The sequence below is a fragment of the Cherax quadricarinatus genome, chromosome 9, assembly GCF_038502225.1.
Source record: "Cherax quadricarinatus isolate ZL_2023a chromosome 9, ASM3850222v1, whole genome shotgun sequence".
Taxonomy (NCBI): Eukaryota; Metazoa; Arthropoda; class Malacostraca; order Decapoda; family Parastacidae; genus Cherax; species Cherax quadricarinatus.
In genome coordinates, this window is record NC_091300.1 from 43,270,532 (window position 1) to 43,293,241 (window position 22,710).

The 22,710-nt window shown below is 40.7% G+C and overlaps 1 protein-coding gene across 1 annotated transcript in view; it reads right to left on the minus strand.

Moving 5' to 3' along the window:
• The window catches only part of LOC128685938 (uncharacterized), a gene marked incomplete at its 5' end in the record, with an annotated part of 637,739 nt that overhangs the window by 211,476 nt on the left and 403,553 nt on the right, over positions 1–22,710 (minus strand). The window contains 1 exon segment of the mRNA XM_070083119.1: positions 22,363–22,564. Coding sequence (XP_069939220.1) covers positions 22,363–22,564 — 202 coding nt within the window.

Below are 22,710 nucleotides of genomic sequence, written 5' to 3' on the forward strand. Positions count from 1 at the left end.
TTGCCTGCCCCCCTCTCATCTGCGACTGCTTGACAGAGTGGAGAACAGAGCAAGACGTCTCATCTCATGCCTGGACCCATCCTGGATAGATCTGTCATTTCAGCAGAGCCTTCAACACAGGAGGGATGTGGGAGGCCTTACTGTTATGTACAAGGCCAATATTGTCAAAGTACCACACTTGGATCCACTTCGAGGATAGCGTGAAAAAAGCTTTTATGCCACAAGGCAGGCAGAAAGCAGCAACTTCACTCTGGCTGTACCATTCTGCAGAACATCACTCCATCTGAGATCATATATACCCAGGATGACTCGTGTATGGAACACATTCGTACAGCATAATGATGTCAACGAGATAAAATCAGTTGATCAAATGAAAATGCTGGCCCACAGATGGCTCCAACTTCATCCTGTTCCCTACTTGTATGTCTCATAACAATAAAAATGCTTTCAAATGAGCTGATGTAGGTAACAGCTCTTAGCTTGCCAATAAAGTTAGGAATCCTTAACCTGCAAATAGCTTGTCAATAAAGCTAGGGATCCTTAACCTTGTCAAACCTTGTGAAAAAAAAAAAGAATGAGTACATGAGAGAGGACACTCGTGGAGGTATGTAAACAAACCAGGCGAACGTGAGTTAATTAAACAAAGTGTACACATCTGGTTTGTGTACAAGTTACATTGTGTACAAGTTGTCTCTACGTTGATACGGTAGAATAAATAAAGAGGAGCACTCCCATTCTCATGTAACACCATTTTTTAGAAGAAATGACACTCTGAGTGAAAGCATATGAAAGGAATAATTTTCTACAGTTACCCCCCAGTAACACGTTTTCTCTTATTTTCGACTAGAGAAAATGTTATTCTTGCCATCACTAATATAAGTTGTCTGGTTCCCACATCACATATTTATGTATATTTATGCTTCTGTGGCATGTATTTATCATCTTTATATGTTATGTATCATGTTTATTATATAATTTTGAAAAAATATCATAGCTGGATTAATAAAAAGTGTATATTAACATAATATACGACATATAATGAGACTCGGTGGTTATTATTATCATCATTACTAATATGGAGTCACTTGTATAAGTCGTCTGGCTCCCATGTCTCATATTTATGTTTATTTATCCTACTGTGGAGAGTATTTATTATCTTTATACATTATGCATCATGTTTATTATATAATTTTGAAAAAATATCATACATGGATTAATGAAAATTTGTATATTAACGTAATATACGACATTTAATGAGACTCGATGATTATTATTCAGTATTATTATCATAACTAATATGGCATCTCGAGACATAAGAAACTCTTATTGATTTTAATGTGAACCTGCACGCCAGCACAGTGTGTAAGTTTATTTAGATACAGGTATACATAAGTATAATTATCAGAGTATATATAAAATATGAAATAACTTTTAAAAACACTTGAAATTTTGGAGTTTCCAGACACAATGGCAAGACATGGTGATTACGGAGCTCATGGAGAATGTAAACAAACAGGGTGGGTGGGGTGCAGTGACCGTATTAGAAAGTCAGGTGGGGGAGTCGTATAGCGAGTTTAGGTCATAATTTGAAATGACTGTATAAGCGGAACGCCATAAAGCGAAATGCCATAAAGCGGGGCCCTACTGTACATGAGAGAGGACAGGCACATAGCATTAGAAATTTTCCTTATGAAGAAATATTGAAGACTCTTAACGGGGGAATTTCCAATTTTGGCCAACTCTCAACCAAAAATCGAAAAATTATGGAAATTGATTTATATATATAGTGGACCTCCGCATACCGTACGCATCGCATACCGTACAATCCGCATACCGGACGCTTTGATCACAAAAATTTGGCCTCGCATACCGCCCAAAAACCCGCTCACCGTCCTTCGTCCGAGACGCGTCCAATGTGCGGCCTGAGCCAGCCTCATATGTTCCGCCGGTGGCATTGTTTACCAGCCAGCCTCCGCGGTAACATCCAAGCATACAATCGGAATATTTCGTATTATTACAGTGTTTTCGGTGCTTTATCTGGAAAATAAGTGACCATGGGCCCCAAGAAAGCTTCTAGTGCCAACCCTACAGCAATAAGGGTGAGAATTCCAATAGAAATGAAGAAAGAGATCATTGATAAGTATGAAAGTGGAGTGCGTGTCTCCGAGCTGGTCAGGTTGTACAAGAAACCCAAATCAACCATCGCTACTATTGGTGGTACAGCTGCTGCTGCTGTTGTACCACCGTCAGCTGCTGCTGCTGTAGCATCGTCTGCTGCTGCTGTAGCATCGTCTGCTGCTGCTGTAGCATCGTCTGCTGCTGCTGTAGCATCGTCTGCTGCTGCTGTAGCATCGTCTGCTGCTGCTGTAGCATCGTCTGCTGCTGCTGTAGCATCGTCTGCTGCTGCTGTAGCATCGTCTGCTGCTGCTGTAGCATCGTCTGCTGCTGCTGTAGCATCGTCTGCTGCTGCTGTAGCATCGTCTGCTGCTGCTGTAGCATCGTCTGTTGCTGCTGTACCACCGTCAGCTGCTGCTGCTGCTGCTGCTGCTGTAGCACCGTTGTTGGTGTGGCTTATTGAGAATACCAAGAAACAATTAACCCCAGAGGATTTTCCACCCAGGATAACCCAAAAAAGTCAGTGTCATCGAAGACTGTCTAACTTATTTCCATTGGGGTCCTTAATCTTGTCCCCCAGGATGCAACCCACACCAGTCGACTAACACCCAGGTGAACAGGGAAAAATGCCTGGAACTAGTGCTCATATTGGTGAATTTAAAGCCAGCAAAGGTTGGTTTGAGAGATTTAAGAATCGTAGTGGCATACACAATGTGATAAGGCCTGTTCTGGAAGAAAATGCCAAACAGGACCTACAGTATTCAGGAGGAAAAGGCACTCCCAGGACACAGTGTCTCATCAGTCATTGCTGCATCTTCAATAAAGGTAAGTGTCATTTATTCTTCATTTAGTAGAGTAGTACATGCACAATATATATTGTGCATGTACTACTCTACTATTGTGCATGTATCCTTCTCTTTGTGTGTAGGAAAATGTATATTTCATGTGGTAAATTTTTTTTTTTCATACTTTTGGGTGTCTTGCACGGATTAATTTGATTTCCATTATTTCTTATGGGGAAAATTCATTCGCATACCGAACATTTCGCATAACAACCAGCCCTCTTGCACGGATTAAGGTCGCTATGCAGGGGTCCACTGTACCGAAAAATAGCTTAACTCTTTGGCAACACAATGGTACAAGAATCAATGTTCTAAGACGTTTCTACAAGAAATTATAGTCATTTATATCAGGTATGGTAACGGCGATGTAGGTAGCGCGTCTGTTCTCAACCCATGTATTTTTTGGATTTTTTTCCTTGTTTTTTATTGCTTTTTCTTTGCATTATTCTTTCTAATATAATAATTGATTATTTGGCATCATATAAGAGTAGGTGGAGCTTATCAGTAGAGTGCCAGCCAATCGGGAGCCATCTGAGAACACTCGGCAGTACTCCCCCTCCGGATGGTGCCAGGTGAAATCACTTCATTATTACGTTTATATCAGCTTATATATCAACTATACGGCTTATTTGTCTATCAGAATTGATCTAATATGATATAATAAACACTATAAATAACAAACAAGCATGTTATATACTCTAGACTGAATAAAATAGGCCATAATATAGCGAGAGTCCACCAGCAATATTTCGATATAAATGTGTTACTCCTCGTCTCCTTGTTCTATTGTTTGGTATGTGAGTGATAGAAAACGGTATTTTGAAGAGGATAACTGCACTAGAACATCAGTTTACTAAGAAATACACCGAAAAAAAACGCGATTTCCGCGCAAAAAAATTTTTTTTTGAGACGGTAGGCCTGCCGGCGTTCTAGGCCTATATCTCGGAAGTAACTTTTTCACATATTTCGCTAATGTACACCATTATTAATTATTGTATTGAAATGATTTTCACTGACAATATAAAACAAAGTGTGTTTGAAAATGTGAGGCTTCTTTTATTGGAATATATCAAATATTTTTGATTTTGTGGGAGGTAAAAGGCAGATATTTTGGTGAATGCCAAAAAGTCTATCAAAAGTATTTTTTTTTTCCATGATAATAAGACATATTAGATAAAACATGTCCCGCCCAAATTAGTGTCAGATGTATTCTAATGGTTGGGATTGTCGGAAGTGCCACTCGAAGTGCCATTTTGTCATACCTTGCTGCCATATATGAAAAGTCATTAAATATTTTTTTCTCTGTTGTTTGTTGGCCAATCATACTGAAACTTTGTCACATTCTTCTACATATGAACCTCTAAATGTACACCAAAAATAAAAAAAATTGGTTGAAAAATAAAAGAGTTGGCCAAAATTGGAAATTCCCCCCTTAAGTTACATTCACTTGTTAGATGAAGAATGAGGGGAGACCTGATCGAAGTGTACAAGTGGAAGATGGGTATAAATAAAGGGGATATTAATAAGGTCTTGAGGATATCTCTCCAAGAGAGAACCCGCAGTAATGGATTTAAATTAGATAAGTTTAGATTTAGAAAGGACATAGGAAAGTATTGGTTTGGAAATAGGGTAGTTGATGAGTGGAACAGTCTACCTAGTTGGGTTATTGAGGTTAGGCCTTTGGGTAGTTTAAAATTTAGGTTGGATAAGTACATGAGTGGGAGGGGTTGGATTTGAGTGGGACTTGCACATCAGAGCTTATTTCTTGGGTAGCATTGGAAATTGGGTTGGGCAAATGTTTTGTTAGTGGGATGAATTGTAAAGGACCTGCCTAGTATGGGCCAACAGGCCTGCTGCCGTGTTCCTCCTTTCTTATGTTCTTATGTAAACAAACCAGGCAAACGCAAGTTTTGTAAACAAACCAGGCATACACGTCTGGTTTGCGTACAAGTTACGTTGTGTACAAGTTGTCTCTACATTCATATGGTAGAATAAATAAAGAGGAACACTCCCATTCTCATATAACACTATTTTTAGAAGAAATGACGCTCCAAGTGAAGGCAATGGAAATAAGTCACTCTATCTGACTTTTTTGGGTTATCCTAGGTACTTTACACATATGCTGCTATGTATGATAACCTATGTAACTGTATTTGTGTATAACTGAATAAAATTACTTACACAAAAGGAATAATTTTCTACAGTTACCCCAAGTAACACATTTTCTCTTATGTTGGACTAGAGAAAATGTTATTCAAGTTGTCTGGTTGCCACATCTCATATTTATGTTTATTTATTCTACTGTGGGGTGTATTTCTCATCTTTATATGTTATGTAACGTGTTTATTATATAATTTTGAAAAAATACCATACATGGATCAATGAAAATATGTATATTAACGTAATATATGACATTTAATGAGACTCGGTGATTATTAATATCATCATTACATGTACTAATATGGCATCTCGAGACATAAGATACTCTTACTGATTTTTAATATGTACCTGCATGCCAGCACAGTGTGTACAGGCATACGTAAGTATAATTATCAGAGTACAGCAGACTGTCATTTAACATGAGTTTATTTGGCACGGTTTGAGTATTGAATGATTGAAGAACTGTGGCTCAATTTTGTGTAACATGTCGTATAATTAAACATGATTCAGTTTGTGGGAAGAAAAAAAAAATCTCTTTTGCTCAAGCGGTCGCCTTGTTGTGGAGCAGCCGAGGAGCCCTCCCGCCATCCCCTACCACTCCCCGACACCACCCCAGCGTTTGTAATTCATACGTATCCAGTCCAGTCTTTCTCTACTACAAGGCAGCTATGTTTGTGAATTGTGTTATGATATTTTAATTGCTATATCTTGCACCTGTCAAGCAATCATGATACCCAGTAGCCATACCAGTGTTGCTGAAAGTGGCATGAAAAGGGATAAGCACTTAAGTCTTAGAATTAACAAAGAAACAAAGGTATTAGACAAGAGATAACCTGTGGCCATAATGAAGTGTTACTTAGTACACAGAAAAAGAGGTAAACATGAGTTTGTGTAACTGACTGAATGACTGACTTACTGAGTGACTGGACTGACTTACTGAGTGACTTGACTGACACACTGAGTAACTTGACTGACTTACTGAGTGACTGGACTGACTTCACTTACTGAATGACATGACTGACTTACTGAATGACTTGACTGACTTACTGAGTGACTTGACTGAATGACTTACGAGTAACTTGACTGACTGAATGACTTGACTAACTTACTGAATGACTTGACTGACTTACTGAATGACTTGACTGATCTGACTGACTTACTGAGTGACCTGACTGACTTACTGAGTGACCTGACTGACTTACTGAGTGACTTGACTGAATGACTTACAAGTGACTTGACTGACTTACTGAGTGACTTGACTGACTTACTGAATGACTTACGAGTGACTTGACTGAATGACATGATGGACTTACTGAATAACCTGACTGACTTACTGAGTGACTTGACTGATTTGACTGGATGACTTACTGAATGACTTGACTGAATGACTTACGAGTAACTTGACTGACTGAATGACTTGACTGACTTGATGAGTGACTTGACTGAATGACTTACGAGTAACTTGACTGACTGAATGACTTGACTAACTTACTGAATGACTTGACTGACTTACTGAATGACTTGACTGATCTGACTGACTTACTGAGTGACCTGACTGACTTACTGAGTGACCTGACTGACTTACTGAGTGACTTGACTGAATGACTTACAAGTGACTTGACTGACTTACTGAGTGACTTGACTGACTTACTGAATGACTTACGAGTGACTTGACTGAATGACATGATGGACTTACTGAATAACCTGACTGACTTACTGAGTGACTTGACTGATTTGACTGGATGACTTACTGAATGACTTGACTGACTGACTGACTGAATGACTTATGAGTGACCTGTGGAGCAGCCGGGGAGCCCTCCCGCCATCCCTGTGCCACCACCCCACCATCCCAGTGTTTGTAATTCATATGTGTCCAGTCTTTCTCTGCTACAAGGCAGCTGTGTTTGTGAATTGTTATGATATTTTAATTACTATATCTTGTATCTGCCAAGCAATCATGACACCCAGTAGTCATACCAGTGTTGCTGAAAGTGGCACAAAAAGGGATAAGCACTTAAGTCTTAGAATTAACAAAGAACCAAAGGTATTAGACAAGAAATAACCTATAGCCATAATGAAGTGTTACTTTGTACACAGAAAAGGAAATAAACATGAGTTTGTGTGACTGACTGACTGACTGACTTACTGAATGACTTGACTGACTTACTGAGTGATTTGATGGACTTACTGAATGACATGACTGAATGACTTATAGTTAGACACCCCAGTACAACCATCAACTTTAGTACCAGAACCTCTACCATCCACCTCAGCCCAGTAGGGCCACAGCATAACTCTCCACTCTCTTCACAATCATCCACAAACACCAGCACCCACAATTTAAGGTAAGAAACACAATTATTTCTGTTACATTTGTAGTCTTAAGCAGTAAAAACAACATAATACATCACAACAATGAACTACAACTACATATTCACTTTTATTTTTGTGAGATGTGGAGGCCTAAAACAAAAGATGTCTGGCTTCTTGGGGGCTCCCAGGAACATTACCCTATTTTTCCCGTAAGTTCTTCAGTTCATCTAACATGATTTTACCTAACACAGCATTTTCAGGAACATAACTACAGGTGTCCCTCAACATTCGCAAGGGTTAGGGGACCAAGAGCCTCGCGAATGTTGAAAAACCGTGAATGTTTGGTGCCCCAATATATTGTAGGGAAATATAATACAATACTGCTTAACTTGTTGAACCATGAACAATCATAAAATACATGAAAACGTCATAAATTGTACTAAATATATACATGTTATGCTTTAATAACAGGTATGTTATTAAATACCACAGACTCCACCACTGCCTCCACCACTTCCTCCACCACTGCGAGTCCCTACTACCCTCCCTCCGATCCCTGCAACTGGCAGCCAGCCCTCCCACCACTCAGTGTGGTGAGTGTTTTGTTTGTTCATTATTTGCTATTAAACTACAGTATAAATAATGTAAACACATTCATGACTGCATATTGGAATGGCTATTTGAACAGGTATTGGACGGTGACATCATGTGTTTACTCTTGAACACAGCAAAGAATCAAACATTTCTGCTACTGCTAATAATAACAATAGTAGTAGTAGTAGTAATAATAATAATAATAATAATAATAATAATAATAATAATAATAATAATAATAATAATAATAATAATAATAATAATATTAATAATAATAATAATAATAATACGATATAATTGAAGAAGGAAATTGTACAAAAATACGAGGGAGTGGTTGACACATCGTCAGTGTGGCTTTGTTTATGCTGGAGTGAACATTAGTCTCCCTGCTCTTCCAAACATTTCACAATAATTCAGCGGTTGAGGCAATGGTAGAGGCAGTGATAGAGGCATTGATAGAGGCAGTGGTATTTACTAACATATACGTATGTTATAAATAATAATAGTACATGTTAATAACATTTATAATAATAATAATAAATGTTATTCATAATGTACTATTATTATTTATAACATATATGTTAGTAAATATCACTGCCTCTATCACTGCCTCTATCACTGCCTCTACCACTGCCTCTATCACTGCCTCTACCACTGCCTCTATCACTGCCTCTACCACTGCCTCTACCACTGCCTCTACCACTGCCTCTATCACTGCCTCTACCACTGCCTCTATCACTGCCTCTACCACTGCCCCTATCACTGCCTCTACCACTGCCTCTACCACTGCCTCTACCACTGCCTCTATCACTGCCTCTATCACTGCCTCTACCACTGCCTCTATCATTGCCTCTACCACTGCCTCTATCACTGCCTCTACCACTGCCTCAACCACTCCAGTCGCACTCAATCTACAAGCACCAAACAATGAATTATTGTGAAATGTTTGGAAGAGCAGGGAGACTAATGTTCACTCCAGCATAAACAAAGCCACACTGACGATGTGTCAACCACTCCCTCGTATTTTTGTACAATTTCCTTCTTCAATTATATCGTATTATTATTATTATTATTATTATTATTATTATTATTATTACTATTGTTATTATTAGCAGTAGCAGAAATGTTTGATTCTTTGCTGTGTTCAAGAGTAAACACATGATGTCACCGTCCAATACCTGTCCAAATAGCCATTCCAATATGCAGTCATGAATGTGTTTACATTATTTATACTGTAGTCTAATAGCAAATAATGAACAAACAAAACACTCACCACACTGAGTGGTGGGAGGGCTGGCTGCCAGTTGCGGGGGTCGGTGGGAGGGTAGTAGGGACTCGCAGGTGGCGGGAAACTTGAATATGATTTGGCAGCTGGGAATTTGGTGGATGGGAATTTGGTGGTTGGGAATTCGCGAATGTGTGAAGCCCGCGAAAGCTGAAAACGTGAATGTTGAGGGAGACCTGTACTCTGCTTTAAATGACGGTCTACTGTATATTAAAATATGAAATAACTTTTAAAAACACTTGAAATTTTGGAGTTTCCAGATATAATGGAGAGATGTAGTGCTTACAGATCTTACATAGAATGTAAACAAACCAGGTGGGGGTGTGGTGACCGTATTAGACAGTCAAGGGGGGGGGGGAGCCATATAGAGAGTTTTGGTTAGGATCTGAAATGACTGTATTAGCGAAACACCGTGAAGCGGGGCCCTACTGTATTTCACATAGAAAAATTATTTTAATACTTTTGGGTGTCTGGAACGGATTAATTGAATTCCATTATTTCTTATGAGGAAAATTAATTCGGATTAAGTCAGATTCAAGATAAGAAACTCTCTTTGGAACAGATTAATTATGCTATCTGGGGGTCCACTGTAATTTTCCCCATAAGAAGTAATGGAAATCCAATTAATCCATTCCAGACACCCAAATGTATTAAACAAAATAATTTTTTTTACATGAAATTTACATTTCCCTACACACAAAACAATGAGAAAGGTTGGAGGGAGGGGGTAAAGGAGGTTTTGTGTGCGAGGGGCTTGGACTTCCAGCAGGCATGCGTGAGCGTGTTTGATAGGAGTGAATGGAGACAATGGTTTTTAATACTTGACGTGCTGTTGGAGTGTGAGCAAGGTAACATTTATGAAGGGATTCAGGGAAACCGGCAGGCCGGACTTAAGTCCTGGAGATGGGAAGTACAGTGCCTGCACTCTGAAGGAGGGGTGTTAATGTTGCAGTTTAAAAACTGTAGTGTAAAGCACCCTTCTGGCAAGACAGTGATGGAGTGAATGATGGTGAAAGTTTTTCTTTTTCTGGTCACCCTGCCTTGGTGGGAATCGGCCAGTGTGTTAATAAAATAAAATAAATACTTCCCTTCTTTGTTTTTTAATGCCATTAGAACCAGCTTGAGAGTCACTGCACACCTGTGGCACTAAATATCTGTACAGAGAGCTCTGTTTTTGGCATCTCTTCAAAATTTCCCTAAAATGGGATAAGACACTGTCATTGTATATATTGCTGACATGGCTTGCAACAGCTTTGTCAGGGTGATGTCCCTCCATAAATCTTCCCATCCTACTCCACATTGTACAAATCTCCATTACTACCACCCTCTACCACCATCACAACCACTACCACCCTCTACCACCATCACAACCACTACCACCATCACAACCACTACCATGCTCTACCACCATCACTGTTGCTCATAAGTGTCCCAGAGAGGTCTGTATCTGGCATTTCTTTAAAACTTCCCTAAAATGGGACACAACATTGTCATTGTACATGTTGCCAAAATGGCTTGCAACAGCTTTGTCAGGGTGATGTTCATCCATAAATGTTTGCACCTTTGTACACATTGTACAAATCTCCTTAATCTTTGCAGAAGGCACCTTGCTCCATCTCTCTTCCCCCTCCTCTGAAGCAATTTCCTGAGCTGTCATCTGTTGCTGTTGCAGATGAAGCTCTTGCAGCTCATCAGTGGTTAGCTCTTCATTGTGGTCCTCCACCAACTCTCCCACATACTTGAAACTCACATCCAACCCCATGGAATTCCTCAATGCCACAATACTTTCCACAACTGGCATAGGCTCCTCAAGGTCAGCCCCAAACCCTTCAAAATCCCTCTCTTGTACACATTCTGGCCACAATTTTCTCCAAGCAGAGTTTGAAGTCCTGGAAGTCACTCCTTCCCAAGCCTTACCTATAAGGGTTATGCAATGGAAGGTACTGAAGTGATCTTTTCAGAACTCTTTCAGGGTCCATTCAGTGTCTGAGGTCACTTGAAAGTACTTTTGAAATACTGCTTAGGTGTACAGTTTTTCGAAATTCGAAATGACCTGCTGGTCCATGAGCTGGAGGAGAGGAGTGGTATTAGGGGGCAAGAACTTCACTTTGATGAAACGAAACTTCTGCACCATTTACTCTTCCAAGTCTGGAGGATGAGTAGGAGCACTGTCCATTACCAGGAGGCACTTTAGTTCCAATTTATTTTTCAGGAGGTATTTCTTTACACTGGGGCAAACACTTCATTAAACCAATCAAGGAGAATGTCCCTCGTGACCCATGCCTTACTGTTAGCCTACATATACAGGACCTTAAACTCCAATATTAACCTTGACCTAAAATGCTTTCTTGATAATTGTGACAGGACCCACAGGCATAACACCAGACACAAACATCTCTACGACATTCCCCGTGTCCGACTAAACCTTTACAAAAACTCAATGTATGTCAAAGGCCCTAAAATCTGGAACACACTACCTGAAAACTCTAGAACAGCAGACACAGTTATCACCTTCAAAACTAATGTTGGAAAACATCTTATCTCCCTGATACACCCCATCAACTAACCACCTGGTGGTCCACATTTACACTCACTCACTCACCCATTTGACTATAAGCACAGAAATACGTATCCTAATCTTAAAATAATGATTCCAAGTTAGTCATAAGTTTGCCTGTGATACTCCAATTTAGAAACTATGTACAGTATTGTGCCAAAACAAAAGCATTCACATTGCTAAACTCACAAACTAATATTTGTCACTCAGTATTTAGTCAACTTACTCCACAATTTGTTATAATTTAGGGTTAAGAATTAATCTAAGTTTGCCCGAAATGCCTATCCATGCTAGGAGTTCTAGTGACCCCCTCTGTAATTAGTATTGTACTACATGTAAACCACACAATAACCAAAATCTGTAAGCCCTGCATTGCAATCCTTATAGAGAATAAACTTTGATTTGATTTGCATAAATTCTGTAATGGATTTCTGGGCAGCACATTATACAGCTGATGGTATAGTATCAGCTACTCTAGACACCATTTCAGAGCACTGCTTCTAGATTTGTCAGGGTCCTCTTCAGTGAAAAAGTCTATGTTGAAGTCAGAAAGTCAATAAAGTCAGTCAGTCATTCAGTCAAGTCAGTCAGTAAATCAGTCAAGTCAGTAAGTCAGTCAACTAAGTCAGTTATTCATCACACAAACTTGTATATTTACATTTACCTCATTATTTTAAACTGTACAAACTGATGCTTCATTAACCCTTTCAGAGTCCGTCCCGTAGATCTACGGTTTCACGTTGAATGTCCAAACCGTAGATCTACGCCAAAACTCTAGCGCCATCAAATTTAGCGCGAAAACGCTCATAGGCCTACATGTGAGAGAATGGGTCTGCATGGTGGGTGTGCGCCATAAACAAAAAATCTAGGTGCCCGCATAGCATTGTGGGAACGCCAGCTCAGTTACCCTTGTTCACCATGCCTCGTCGAAAGGCAGCTCTCACTCCAAGGAAAATTGGGACTCTCCTCTTCCTATCTGATAGTTCTGACACTGATGGAAGTGGAAATAAAGACGAATTCTTTGGTTTTGACCAGTTAGTGACTGAAAGGAATGACCAGGATATCGATAATAGTGCAGAAAACCCTGACGATCCTCAACCTTCTACCTCTGGTGTGGGCACTCCTCAGTCACGGTCAGTTGTACCTCAACGCAAGAGAAAACTATTATTTTCGTGTGGCCAGGCGTCTGACTTCAGTAATAATGATGATAGTGACGTGGATTGTGATTTTATTGCTCTTGACGATCATTCGAGTAGTGATAGTGAGGAAACATTCACCAGTGAAGCGTCGGTATATACGCCGCCACATGCACTCGGGTAGTGTACCCTATGCCGTGCCCAGGGGATGGAGTACATCCCGTGGCCCTACACCAGGTATAGACAGTGATAGTGAGGATGATGTGGCTACACTTGGCATGGATAGACCACAGGCATCAGTAGATGGTGGTAGTGGTGATGGCAGTGCCATGGCCATGCATGACTCACCAGCCCAGGCTGGGACCCACGCTGCTGACTCTGTAGTTCAAGGACAAAGTGGAGCGTCAGCCACCAGCCCACCACAACTACCTGCACAACCAGTCTAGGATGTCCAGTATCCACCAGCAAACCGTATCTGGGATTGGCAGCAAAATCCCAATTTTGTTCCTAAGCCCAACCACTTTGATGACTCTCAAAGTGGAATTCTACCTACTTGTCCCCTTGGAACCACAGCCAATGAACTGGAATTTTTTTAAATATTCTTTGACCAGCACTTGATGTAAATTATTGTCAGGGAAAGTAACAAGTATTTTGAGTACACCATGGCAAAAACTATATCACCACAGTCAAGACTACACTGGTGGAAAGAGACGACTGCTGCAGAAATGTATTTACTTTTTGCAACAATAATGCTTATGCATCATGTCTATAAGCATAATATAAAAGCATATTGGTCCACAGATCGGCTAATTTCTACCCCGGTCTTCTGTGAAATCATCCCAGTGAACAGGTTCATCTTACTGTTACGTATGTTGCATTTCTCTGACAAAACCAGGCCTGACAGAAGTGACAGGTTATGCAAGATTAGAAATGTTTTTATGTATCTGAAACTGAAGTTCAGCATGTACTTTTATCCATTCAAGAATCTTGTAATTGACGAGTCTTTGATTTTGTTCAAAGGTAGGCTGTCATTCAAGCAGTATTTACCGAGCAAAAGGAAACACTTTGGTATAAAACTGTTTGTACTCTGTGACTGTGACAGTGGCCTGGTATTGGATATTGTTGTATACATGGGAAATAAAACATTGGAAGATACCAAGATGTTATTGGGAATCTCAGGTGACGTAGTGAGAAGCATGATGACACCTTATCTTGGTAAGGGGCATACATTATATACCGATAACTGGTACTCAAGCCCTTTACTCAGTGATTTCTTGCGAGTGAACAAGACAGACGTGTGTGGCACAGTGCGTTCTAATCGTAAACATATGCCCAGGCTCAACGCAGGTGCTTGTGGTGATGACGTGCAGGTGTTTACTGCCAACGACATCATGGCATTACGGTGACATGACAAACGAGATGTCACACTGTTGACAACCATTTACCGTAACGAAATGCAAGACAGTGGCAAAGTTGATCGAGTGACTAATGAACGTATTCGAAAACCAGTGACAGTGATTGATTATACACAAAACATGTGCGTGGTTGACAAATGTGGCATGCAAGATTGGCTTTGTTGATTGCGTTCGTAAAAGTTTGCAAGTAGTATATGAAACTTTTCTTCCATCTCATGGACATTTCAATGCTTAACCCTTTGACTGTTTCAGGCCCCTCTCTGAAACTGTCATTCTATGTCGCCAAATATTCGAAAAAAAAAAATTATTTTTTCTTATGAAAATGTTAGGAATATTTTTACTAGTGTTTTAAGCCTAAAAAAAATTTTTTGCCATCAGTACTTACCGAGATATAGAGCCGCAAAGTTTGCAGAAATTGACGTGCGTATGGCAAGAGCGGCGACTGCCGCCCACCCGGTATTCTTTTATTTACTCTAATTCAAAGGTTTCTTGCATTTTTCAATATTTTTCTTTTCCAGGTAACTTATGTGGCCTGTGAGACCAATGTAAGGTGCATTGTTCAAATATACACTCATTATTTACAACACAATAACAGAACAAACTTTATCACTATTAGTTTGTGTATACACTTTGTTTACACAAACAAACAATACAAAACAATGTTTATTACTATTGTTCCATAATATATATACATATGTACAGTCACTAAACACATTCCTAGAACTGCTCCAGCTTGTGGAACTCTTTGAAACATGGGTATATGCAGAGGGGCACTTCACACTCCTCACACATAAAACGAGTGTCTCTGCGTGTTTGAGGGCATTTTGTGGTATGCATACATACATAACACCTCTTCTGAGCATTTTTCTTGGCAGTAGTAGGAGGCAGCTGTATGGGGTAGTGATCACCAGGCTTCATACGAGATGACGTCTGTGGGCGCTGGTCTATTGCAGGAGTTGCTCCTTGGTACTTTGCAATTATTTGCCTGATTACTGACAGGCAAAATTCACCATATTTTGGTGTTTTGTTGGTCTTCAACTTGTATATGTTATAAGCATTTAGCATAGAGATATCAACAAGATGGAAAAAAAGTTTGATATACCACTTATAACTCTTGCGTACACAGTCTGCAAACCCAATCTGCATGTCACATTTGTCCACTAAGCGCATATTGAGGTTGTAGTCCATGACAGCTGCAGGCTTCAGAATGGGTTCATTGGTCTCTCTGTTGTCCCTGCCACTGTGTACCATTTCGTTTCTGTGAACTGATGTCAACAATGTGACATCACGTTTGTCATGCCACCGAAATGCCATGATGTCACTGGCAGCAAAGGCTTGCACCTCACCTCTGCGAGTGCCAGCGTCGAACCTTGGCATATGTTTGCGATTACCACGCACTGTGCCACACACGTCTGTCAAGTTCACTCACAAGAAATCACTGAGTAAGGGGCTTGTGTACCAGTTATCAGTAAATAACATATGCCCCTTACCAAGATATGGTTCCATCATTGTTCGAACCACATCACCAGAGATACCCAATAACTTCATGGTATCTCTCAAAGTATTACTGCCAGTGTACACAATAATATCTAAAACAAGACCACTTCTGCAATCACACAGTACAAATAGCTTTATACCAAAGCGTTTCCTCTTGCTTGGTATATATTGCTTGAATGAGTCTTCCTTTGAATAAAATCAAGGACTCATCAATAACAAGCTTCCTGAAGGGATAAAAATACATGCAACACTTTTGTTTCAGGTACATAAACACATTTCTTATCTTATATAACCTGTTGCTTCTGTCAGGCCTGGTTTTGTCTGAAAAGTGTAACATACGTAACAGTATCAGGAAACGATTGACACCTATAATGTCACTAAAACCTGGAGTTGAAATCAGGCGATCTGTTGTCCAGTATGTGGTGACAGTGTGCTTATACACATGTGGCATAAGCATTATTGTGGCAAAAAACAGGTACATCTCTGCCACAGTTGTCTCCTTCCACTTGTGTAGCCGTGATTTTGGTGAGAGAATTGTATTTGCCATGGTGTAATCACAGTATGTGTTTGTTTCCCTGACAATGATGTCCAACAGGGGTTCATCGAAAAATAACTCAAAGCAGTCAGTTCACTGGCATTGTTCCCAAGTGGACAAGATGGCTTTATTCCATTTTGTGTTTCATCAAAGTCATGGGGACTGGGAACAAACTCGTCACCGTCCTGCCAATCCCAGACGCGGTCTGCTGGTGGGGTCTGGATATTGTACCGTGGTTGTGGTTGTGCAGGTTGTGGTGGTGCAGGTTGTGGCAGTGTGGGGTAGGGTGAGGCTGGTTGTTCTGCTGAGTCAGCCGCGTGGGTAGTAGCGTGGCCCGGTGATGGTGCCACATGGGCCGTGCCACCCTCACTATCACCACCACTGCCTCCTCCCTCACTGTCACCATTCATACCCATCGTTACAATATTGTCATCTTCACTATCAGGTCGTGGTGTAGGGCCATGGGATGTGCTCCCAGAGTTTCTCCTTCCCCTTGGAACAACATATGAAACACTACCAGACCGCATGCTACGTCGTACATACTGGCGCTTCACTGGGGAATATTCACTCTCACTGTCACTAGAACTGCTTTCAATGACCTTGAAATCACTATTGCTATCACTATCACTATCACTGCTATCATCTGGGTGTTGTACACGACCAAATAGTTTCCTCTTTCGTCCTGGTACAGGCAAACGTGAACGTGAACAAGCCGGCACAGCGCCAGAGGTCGAAGGTTGTGGGTCATCTGGGTTTTTGTCACTACAGTATTTACGTTATCCTGGGCACTTTTTTCAGTAACACTCACTTCAAAACCCTGGAATTCACTGTCACTGACATTTTCATCGCTGTTAGAGCTATCACTTGGGAACAAAAGACCTCCAATCCGCCCAGGAGTGAGGAACTTCTTACCGAGAGGCATGGTGAAAATGGACTGACAACATGGCGTTCCCACAATGCACCGCTGGGTCCCAGATTTTTTCATAGGGTGCACACCGACCACTGAGACCCATTCTCTCCCGTGCAGGCCTACCAGGCCTTTGGCGCTTGATTTGAAGCCGCTAGAATTTGTGCGTATAAATACGTCAGAAACATTGGCTCGTAAGACGTATTTATACGTCGGAAACAGTCAAAGGGTTAATGCATATAATATGTACCAAATGAAGACTGGCAACAGACCACTGTATGGTGAATTTTGTTTGTCTGTTGTCAGACAACTCATAATGAAGTACCAGGTAACAACACCTGCTATACAACAAGGTCCTCGAACTCCTCAGGATATACCCAAGCGTTTGAGGAGGGAAGGTGATCATTTCATAATACAGCTTCCTTCAACTCAGAAGAAATTTGCTCAGAAGAGATGTGTTGTCTGTACACAAACAAACCGACGGCAACAAAGAAGCAAAGACACTCGGTTTATGTGTGAGGAATGTAAGGTACCTCTGTGCATGGTGCTTTGTTTCAAGGAGTTCCACAAGCTCCAGCAGTTCTAAAACCATGTCCAGTGATTGTAAATATGTAAATACAGTGGACCCTTGCCTAACACTATTAATCCGTTCCTGAGAGCTCAACGTTAGGCGAATTAATTTTCCCCATAAGAAATAATCGAAATCAAATTAATCCGTTCCTGACACCCCAAAGTATTAACAAAAAAAAATTTTTACCACATGAAATATTAATTTTAATACACACAAACTGAAGAAGATATGCACAGTTACATGACACTTACCTTTATTGAAGATCTAGTGATGATTGATGGGACGGGAGGAGGGGAGACTGTGGACGGTGTTAATGTTTAGAAGGGGAATCCCCTTCCTTTAGGACTTGACATGGCAAGTCCTTTTCCGGGGTTACTTCCGCTCTTCTTTTAATGCCACTAGGACCAGCTTCAGTCACTGGACCTATGTCGCACAACATATCTGTCCATAGAGGCCTGTACCTCCCGTTCCTTTAAGACATTCCTAAAGTGTTTCACAACACTGTCAGTGTAATAGTCACCAGCAAGGCTTGCAATAGCTGTGTGAGGGTGATTTTCATCAAAAAAGGTTTGCACTTTAAGCCACATTGCACACATTTCCTTAATCTTTGAAGTAGGCAACTTCTTCAATTTCTCTATCCCCTCCTCTGAAGCAGTTTCCTCAGGTGATGCCTCTTGCTGTTGAAGATGATCTAGCAGCTCATCAGTGGTTAGTTCTTCATTGTCCTCCTCCACCAACTCTTCCACATCCTCCCCACTAACCTCCAACCCCAAGGACTTCCCCAATGCCACAATGGATTCCTCAACTGGCATAGGATTCTCAGGGTTAGCCTCGAACCCTTCAAAATCCCTTTTGTCTACACATTCTCGCCACAGTTTTTTCCAAGCAGAGTTCAAGGTCCTCTTAGTCACTTCCTCCCAAGCCTTACCTATAATCTTTACACAATTGAGGATGCTAAAGTCATCTCTCCAAAACTCTCTTAGAGTCAATTGAGTTTCTGAGGTCACTACAAAGCACCTTTCAAACATAGCTTTTGTGTACAGTTTCTTGAAGTTTGCAGTGACCTGCTGGTCCATGGGCTGCAGGAGAGGAGTGGTATTAGGAGGCAAAAACTTGACCTTAATGAAGCTTATGTCCCCAGAAAGTCGCTCTGCCACATCTGAAGGATGACCAGGAGCATTGTCTAATACCAGGAGGCACTTAAGGTCTAATTTCTTTTCAATTAGGTAATTTTTCACAGTGGGGCAAATGCATGGTGTAACCAGTCATAGAAAAAATCCCTAGTGACCCATGCCTTACTGTTTGCCCTCCACAGCACACACAAATTAGCCTTGAGGACATTGTTTTTCCTGAACACTCTGGGAGTTTCAGAGTGATACACCAATAAAGGCTTCACTTTGCAATCACCACTAGCATTGGCACACATCAACAGAGTAAGCCTGTCTTTCATAGGCTTATGCCCTGGGAGTGTCTTTTCCTCCTGAGTAATGTAGGTCCTGTTTGGCATTTTCTTCCAAAACAAGCCTGTTTCGTCACAATTAAACACTTATTCAGGTTTCAGTCCCTCACTGTCTATGTGCTCCTTGAATTCTTGCACATATTTTTCAGCTGCTTTGTGGTCCGAACTGGTAGCCTTGGTAATGCTTTCCACTGTAGCCCAAAGGTTCTGGTCTTCAACAGATTTTCTGAGATCTTTGGGGGTCTGTGACATAATCAGTTTGTCCAGTCATTTCAGAAAAACAGTCCTCTTAGCCCTTAAGGCTGGAGAGGACAAGATTTTGTAGCCACACTCCTCGAGAGTGGACAGGGAAGATGTAGTTAACAGTTTCTCGGCATTCACATCGTCTTCACAGACGACAATGAAGGATTCTTGGAGGGAAAGGATGGTGTTGATCTTGACTTGCAAGCCCGACAGCGACAGGAAGGGCAAGCTTGGTGGAGTCATTGATCGTACCACTGGATGGTTTTATCTTGACTCTGTTAGAGTAACTTGTCTTGAGATAGGTGGATGATGAGGTAGCGGTTTCCCTCCCCAACGAAGTAACTCCTTCTCCTGTACACACTACTGAAGTTAAAAAGAGAAACTTTAGTTTTTCTTTTTGGGCCACCCTGCTTTGGTGGGATACAGCCAGTTTGTTGAAAGAAGAATAATAATTAGTAGATTAGTGTATCACCAAAAAAGACTTATATTTTCTAAATAATTATCTTGTAATTTCCCATACTTCGGTGCAACACATGCAAAAACACTTCTTCAAATGTTGATGAAAATATAGCAAATACTTAGGAAAAGGGAGGCTATAGGCAGAGGGGATGTCATGTTTGAAAGCAATGTGTGGGTGAATATCACGTAGAGAATTAGGAGCATAAAAATTTAAGACTCAAAGCCAACCGTTCTTGGGATGACTTCTTCCCCTCTTACCTTCCGTCCCAGACTTATGCACGCTCTTCGTCAGTCTCTCTCTCTCCAATCTCTACATACCCAAACCACCTCAGCAACCCGTGCTCAGCCCTTGCACAAAGCCTTTAGGGGCTTGAGTGCATGGAGACAGTGATTTTTAATGGATTTGGAGAAAACAGTTAGTCAGACTGGATTTCTGGAAGTGGGAAGGAAGGTGCCTGTATTCTGGAGATGGACTGGGGATGTTGCAGTCTGAGGGTAATATGACTGTTATGTTGGCTGTGATGGATATGTAGGCCAGCAGGCCACCAGCAGCAACAGCTTGGTTGAATAGGCAAGCAAGCACCAGGTGAGCCTGGCCCAAGGCTGGGCTTTGGTAGTAGAAAAACTCTTACAGAGCTCAAAGGTTGGTTTACTTTTGCAAAGATGTCAATGAGTGTATATTAGTGAATTTGTTTTCTTCCTATGGTCACCCTGCCTTGGCAAATGAGAAGTTGAAAGCAAACTTGGTTATTACCTAAGATTAATCTACAGAGAAACTTGCAATAAGAATAAGCGCATATATGTAAAAGTAGGTAAAAGTAGGTCTTAGACAGGGATGTGTAATGTCACCATGGTTGTTTAATATATTTATAGATGGGGTTGTAAAAGAAGTAAATGCTAGGGTGTTCGGGAGAGGGGTGGGATTAAATTATGGGGAATCAAATTCAAAATGGGAATTGACACAGTTACTTTTTGCTGATGATACTGTGCTTATGGGAGATTCTAAAGAAAAATTGCAAAGGTTAGTGGATGAGTTTGAGAATGTGTGTAAAGGTAGAAAGTTGAAAGTGAACATAGAAAAGAGTAAGGTGATGAGGGTATCAAATGATTTAGATAAAGAAAAATTGGATATCAAATTGGGGAGGAGGAGTATGGAAGAAGTGAATGTTTTCAGATACTTGGGAGTTGACGTGTCGGCGGATGGATTTATGAAGGATGAGGTTAATCATAGAATTGATGAGGGAAAAAAGGTGAGTGGTGCGTTGAGGTATATGTGGAGTCAAAAAACGTTATCTATGGAGGCAAAGAAGGGAATGTATGAAAGTATAGTAGTACCAACACTCTTATATGGATGTGAAGCTTGGGTGGTAAATGCAGCAGCGAGGAGACGGTTGGAGGCAGTGGAGATGTCCTGTCTAAGGGCAATGTGTGGTGTAAATATTATGCAGAAAATTCGGAGTGTGGAAATTAGGAGAAGGTGTGGAGTTAATAAAAGCATTAGTCAGAGGGCAGAAGAGGGGTTGTTGAGGTGGTTTGGTCATTTAGAGAGAATGGATCAAAGTAGAATGACATGGAAAGCATATAAATCTATAGGGGAAGAAAAGAGGGGTAGGGGTCGTCCTCGAAAGGGTTGGAAAGAGGGGGTAAAGGAGGTTTTGTGGGTGAGGGGCTTGGACTTCCAGCAAGCGTGCATGAGCGTGTTAGATAGGAGTGAATGGAGACGAATGATACTTGGGACCTGACGATCTGTTGGAGTGTGAGCAGGGTAATATTTAGTGAAGGGATTCAGGGAAACCGGTTATTTTCATATAGTCGGACTTGAGTCCTGGAAATGGGAAGTACAATGCCTGCACTTTAAAGGAGGGGTTTGGGATATTGGCAGTTTGGAGGGATATGTTGTGTATCTCTATACGTATATGCTTCTAAACTGTTATATTCTGAGCACCTCTGCAAAAGCAGTGATAATGTGTGAGTGTGGTGAAAGTGTTGAATGATGATGAAAGTATTTTCTTTTTGGGGATTTTCTTTCTTTTTTGGGTCACCCTGCCTCGGTGGGAGACGACCGACTTGTTGAAAAAAAAAAAAAAAAAAAAAAAAAAAATGTCAGTATACAAAGCAAAAGGTATATTAGGAAGAAAGAAAACCATTAACTACAAGTGAAAAATAGCTTAAGAAAATATTCACTACAATTACCAGAAGAAATTACAACACAATATACAGTTCTTCCAGAAGTACCTTTATTTACTCTATAAATGACGCAAGTTTACCACTTACCAGTTACAACTGCTTCGTTTATCTCACTACAGTCAAAGAGTGTGTTTAACTTGAAATAAAATGGAGGACGTCTTCGAGTTCTTATGGCACATTTCTTGTTGTGTTCTGAAGCGACCTGATAACTTTTGTATAACTTCTGGAACCTGTTCTGGCAACATTCAGCAGAACGTTGATACCCACTGCTATCCATCATCATTCTTACCTGTGGTTATGCTAAGGTTAGGCAAAATATCATGAGACACTATAGTACAGGATTGTACTGTATATTAGTTCTTCATACTAATCCTTTAATGACAAATGTGTTATGTGCATAATACACAACTTCAGCTTATTTTTCTGACACCTCAT